Raw genomic sequence first — 5,467 nt, 5'->3', positions numbered from 1 at the left:
ATCTGAGCACTTTGGGATGCAGGCAGATCACTTGAAGCCAGAAGTTCGAGGCCAGCCTGACCAAAACAGTGAAACTTCATATATACTAAAAATACAAAAATTAGCTGGGTATGGTGGTACACATCTGTAGTCCCAGCTACTAGAGAGGCCAAGGCATGAGAATTACTTGAACCTGGGAGGTGGAGGTTGCAGTGAGCCAAGATTGCCCCACTGTACTCCAGCCTGGGTGACAGACCAAGACTCTGTCTCAAATTTAAAAAAGCAAAAAGAGCCGGGCGCGGTGGCTCACGCCTGTAATCCCAGCACTTTGGGAGGCCGAGGCGGGTGGATCATGAAGTCAAGAGATCAAGACCATCCTGGTCAACATGGTGAAACCCCGTCTCTACTAAAAATACAAAAAATTAGCTGGGCATGGTGGTGCGTGCCTGTAATCCCAGCGACTCAGGAGGCTGAGGCAGGAGAATTGCCTGAACCCAGGAGGCGGAGGTTGCGGTGAGCCGAGATCGCGCCATTGCACTCCAGCCTGGGTAACAAGAGCGAAACTCCGTCTCCAAAAAAAAAAAAAAACAAAAAAAAAAAAAGCAAAAAGAGCCCATGTGACCTGTGGTGGCTTATTCTTCTGTGCGGCTACCTTTCCCTGTGCCAAGCTCAGTGCACCAGAGGAGCACACATAGCCAATTTCCCTGCACTGGCTGCCAGGAAGCTGGTCTTGCTCTGTGAGTAACGCATTGCTGCACGCACAGCTTCACTGCGTTGTTTTGCACAACTCTGATACCAAGGTACATGGGCTAGAAGCATTTGGACTTCTATTCCTGTCAGTTGGCACAGTGATGATCTTTGCAGTCCTCCATGTGGTGGGAGGCATCCGCTGGGTGATGGGAACCAGTGTTTAGCGTTCTGCTCCCCTGGGATTGATAATCGGGTGCCCCATATATTGCTTAACAATAATCAAGTGAGATAACATTTAAACATTTCTACATAGATATACACAAATAATATATTAAAATTCTATATACAGTCTAGTGCTGCTAAAAATGTTAATATTGTCCTTATTTCCTTCCAAAAATCACATGAGCTTCTGCCAACAACTGGAGAGGAAAGACAATCATCAGAGATATTTAGCATCAAAGGAACAAATAGGACAAAATTATCAATTCTGTACCACATCAATAAAAAGCTAATGTCTATATTTGCTCATTTGGTAATATGACTACATGTTAAATGGTGGCATGTGTATGTGAGTGTGTGCCTGTGTGTTTTTTTTTTTTTTTTTTGAGACGGAGTTTCGCTCTTGTTACCCAGGCTGGTGTGCAATGGCACGATCTCGGCTCACCGCAACCTTGCCTCCTGGTTTCAGGCAATTCTCCTGCCTCAGCCTCCCGAGTAGCGGGGACTATAGGCGCGAGCCACCATGCCCAGCTAATTTTTGTATTTTTTAGTACAGACGGGGTTTCACCATGTTGACCAGGATGGTCTCGATCTCTTGACCTCATGATCCACCCGCCTCGGCCTCCCAAAGTGCTGGGATTACAGGCGTGAGCCACCGCGCCCGGCCGTCTGTGTGTGTTTTGAGCAGTGTGAAAAATAAGGCAGCGTCTTTTCTGTCACTGGCTGGAATGTGAAAAAGTTTATAGGCGTACCCAATAACATTGGAAACGGGCCATCTCCGGAAGTCAATATATTCCTTCTACTTCCTTATATTTTACAAGAAACACGTACTTACCTCATATGTTTTTTCTTATGCTTTCTCTTGGACATTTCTTTATTATATTTCTTCCTCTTTTTATGGAACCATTGACTTATCTGCAAAAAATGAGGTGTGGGAGCTGATTAATACAGGAATAAGGATATTGGTCTACATGGGTAATAGTACTACACAAGTGACTTTGTCTGTCAATGAAGAAATGTCTGTTAATGCTGTCATACCTGCTTATGTGTCATGTCAAATTCAAATGAGAGTGATAGACTCTCTTGTATTGTGGGGCACCTGTTTAACTTAAACTTTGCCCAGAGAGTGTCCATGAGGGATTTGCTGACAAATCTTGTCTTGGGATACTGTTTCTGTTTCTCATTTTCCCTTTCGCTTTTTACTTCCTGTTCATCTTCCATCTCCTTTTCGATTTCCTCGTCTTTTTCTTGCTCTCTCTTTCCGCCAGCTTCTCCTCCTTCCTCTCTTGATTTCTGCTTTCCCTTTTGTTCATCTTCACTGTAATTTCCATTTGATTGTTCAGGATTTTGATCCCAAGGCATAGCTGGTTGTTTCTGTATAAGATCTGTGGAATAAAATCAAGCTGCAGCTAAATTTGGATTTCAGTTCATATTCAACCATCTCCCATGTGAAAATATATTTGATTTTCTTAAGTTAGCAATGTTGTACATTGGTGAAAAATACGGAGAAAAGAAAAAGTGAACTTGATGCCTGCCCTGTGGCTCACGCCTGTAATCCCAGCACTTTGGGAGGCCAAGGTGGGTTGATCACGAGGTCAGGAGATGGAGACCATCCTGGCTAACACGGTGAAACCCCAACTCTCCAAAAATACAAAAATTAGCTGGGCGTGGTGGCACACACCTGTAGTCCCAGCTACTTGTGAGGCTGAGGCAGGAGAATGGCTTGAACCCAGAAGGCGGAGGTTGCAGTGAGCCGAGATCATACCACTGCACTCCAGCCTGGCAACAGGGTGGGATACCACCTTTTTAAAAAAAAAAAAAAAAAAAAAATGCCGGGAACATGGCTCAAGCCTGTAATCCCAGCACTTTGGGAGGCAGAGGTGTGCGGATCATGAGGTCAGGACTTCGAGACCAACCTGACCAATACGGTAAAACCTCGTCTCTACTAAAAATACAAAAATTAGCTGGGCATGGCGGGGGGCACCTGTAATCCCAGCTACTCAGGAAGCTGAGGCTGGAGAATTGCTTGAACCCGGGAGGAGGCCGCTGCAGTGGGCCGAGATCGCGCCACTGCACCCCACCGTGGGCGAAAGCATGAGACTCTGTCTCAAAAAAACAAAAACAAAACAAAACAAAAAAAACTTATTTGAACTCTAAGGGTCAAATCTGCCAAGTTAAAATTAATGTATTAGCCTCCAGAATATAATGCAGCCGGGCACGGTGGCTCACGCCTGTAATCCAGAATTTTGGGAGGCCGGGGCGGGTGGATCACGAGGTCAACAGATCGAGACCATCCTGGTCAACATGGTGAAACCCCGTCTCTACTAAAAATACAAAAATTAGCTGGGCATGGTGGCGCGTGCCTGTAATCCCGGCTACTCAGGAGGCTGAGGCAGGAGAATTGCCTGAACCCGGGAGGCGGAGGCTGCGGTGAGCCGAGATCGCGCCACTGCACTCCAGCCTGGGTAACAAGAGCTAAACTCCGTCCCCAAAAAAGAATATAATGCAGCAGTTTTTTAAAAAACTATGAAGTAGCCGGGCGCGGTGGCTCACGCCTGTAATCCCAGCACTTTGGAGGCCGAGGCGGGTGGATCACGAAGTCAAGAGATCGAGACCATCCTGGTCAACATGGTGAAACCCCGTCTCTACCAAAAATACAAAAAATCAGCTGGGCATGGTGGCGCGTGCCTGTAATCCCAGCTACTCGGGAGGCTGAGGCAGGAGAATTGCCTGAACCCAGGAGGCGGAGGTTGCGGTGAGCCGAGATCGCGCCATTGCACTCCAGCCTGGGTAACAAGAGCGAGACTCCGTCTCAAAACCAAAACAAAACAAAAAATCAAAAAACAAAACAAAACAAAAGTATGAAGTAGGTCAATAAATATTAACATGGAACGATGCCCCAGACATATTTTACATAAAAGAGCCATTTTACATTCACATACAGAGGAGTAAATTTCTTCAATTGAAAAATCTTAAAAATGTTCACATAACCGGATGGCTTCACTAGTGAATTCCACCAATGTTTATACAAGAATTAAACCTTTTACAACGCCTTCCAAAAAACAGGAAAGAACATTTCCCAACTTATTCTATGAGATCAGTATTTTTACCCTGCATATAAGTCATAGTTCAACTGGAGAAAGATAAGGCATCAGCAGCGAATATACATTAAGAAATTCATTGCAGGGAATTGGCTTACACAATTTTCGAAATGTCTTGGCAAGTCGGAAAGGATGGCTGGGAACCCTTCAGTGTGAGATGACACTGCTCTCCCTGGGCAGAATTTCCTCTTAAAGCCTCATCGGCTGGGAACCCTTCAGTGTGAGATGCTGCTGCTCTCCCTGGGCGGAATTTCCTCTTAAAGGCTCATCGGCTGGGAACCCTTCAGTGTGAGATGCTGCTGCTCTCCCTGGGCGGAATTCCTCTTAAAGCCTCATCTGATTGAATTAGGTTTACTCAGATTATAATCCCTTTTACTTAAAGACAATTGAGATGGATTTTAATTATATCTAAAAAGCCAGTAGCAAGGCCTGGCGTGGTGGCTCACACCGGTAATCCCAGCCACTGCACTCCAGCCTGGGCAACAGAGCAAGACTCCATCTCAAAATAAAATAAATACGCCGGTAGCACCTAGTGTTTGATTGAATTACTGGGGTCTGATTGAATTACTGGCCTGCCCGAGTTGCCACATTAAAGGCCATCATAACACTAATACTCAAACCAGACAGATACCTCCTCCAAAAAAGTATAGATTAATGTCCCTTATGAAAATGGAGGCAAAAACATCAACAAAATGCTAACAATTCAAAATCCAGCAACATAGTAAAAGGGTTACGCACCATAACCAAGTGGGATTTATTCTAGAAATAACCAGTGTGACTGGTTCAATATAGGAAAATCAATGTAATACATCATAATAGAATAAAGGGAAAAAAACATGGGATCATCTCAATAGAGGTAGGCAAGGCTGTTTCTCTAAAATTTAAAGAGTGACCATATGACCTAGCAATTGCCCCCTTTAAACAAAATACATTCTATCTATACAACAGACTATTATTTAGCCACAAAAAGAAATAAAATACTGATTAATGCTCAACATGGGTGAACATCGAACACAAGCTAAATTGGGGGGCCAGGTGTGGTGACTCACACCTGTAATTTCAGCACTTTGGGAGGCCGAGGTGAGAGGATTGCTTGAGTCCAGCAGTTGGAAACCAGCTTGGGCAACATAGTGAGATCTCCTCTTCTTAAAAATAAAAAAAATGAGGCCGGGCATGGTGGCTCAGGCCTGTAATCCCAGCACTTTGAAAGGCTGAGGCGGGCGGATCACAAGGTTAGGAGTTTGAGACCAGCCTGGCAAATATGGTGAAACCCTGTCTCTACTAAAAATACAAAAATTAGGTGGGCATAGCAGCTCATGCCTGTAATCCCAGCTACTGGGGAGGCTGAGGCAGGAGAATCTCTGAGGCAGAGGTTGCAGTGAGCCGAGATGGTGCTATAGCACTCCAGGCCTGGGCAACAAGAGCGAAACTCCATCTCAAAAAATAATATTAATAAAATTTTTTTTTTTTTTTTTTTT

General features: G+C 44.8%; 1 protein-coding gene across 1 annotated transcript; it reads right to left on the bottom strand.

Moving 5' to 3' along the window:
• Nucleotides 1-1,723: 1,723 nt before the first annotated feature.
• Nucleotides 1,724-2,264, bottom strand: LOC116545183 (NANOG neighbor homeobox-like; the record flags this gene model as incomplete). Its single annotated transcript, XM_032271813.1, has 2 exons — nucleotides 1,927-2,264; nucleotides 1,724-1,803 (listed from the first exon to the last, which is right to left on the bottom strand). Coding segments are annotated over exons 1-2 (404 nt in total), but the record flags the coding sequence as incomplete, so codon positions are not given.
• Between the last annotated feature and the right edge of the window lie 3,203 nt (nucleotides 2,265-5,467).

The sequence above is a fragment of the Sapajus apella genome, unplaced genomic scaffold (assembly GCF_009761245.1).
Source record: "Sapajus apella isolate SASKATOON/1434 unplaced genomic scaffold, GSC_monkey_1.0 scaffold250, whole genome shotgun sequence".
In the NCBI taxonomy this organism is placed as follows: Eukaryota; Metazoa; Chordata; class Mammalia; order Primates; family Cebidae; genus Sapajus; species Sapajus apella.
The sequence above is the reverse complement of the archived record's forward strand: the minus strand, read 5'-3'. Positions and strand labels throughout refer to the sequence as shown.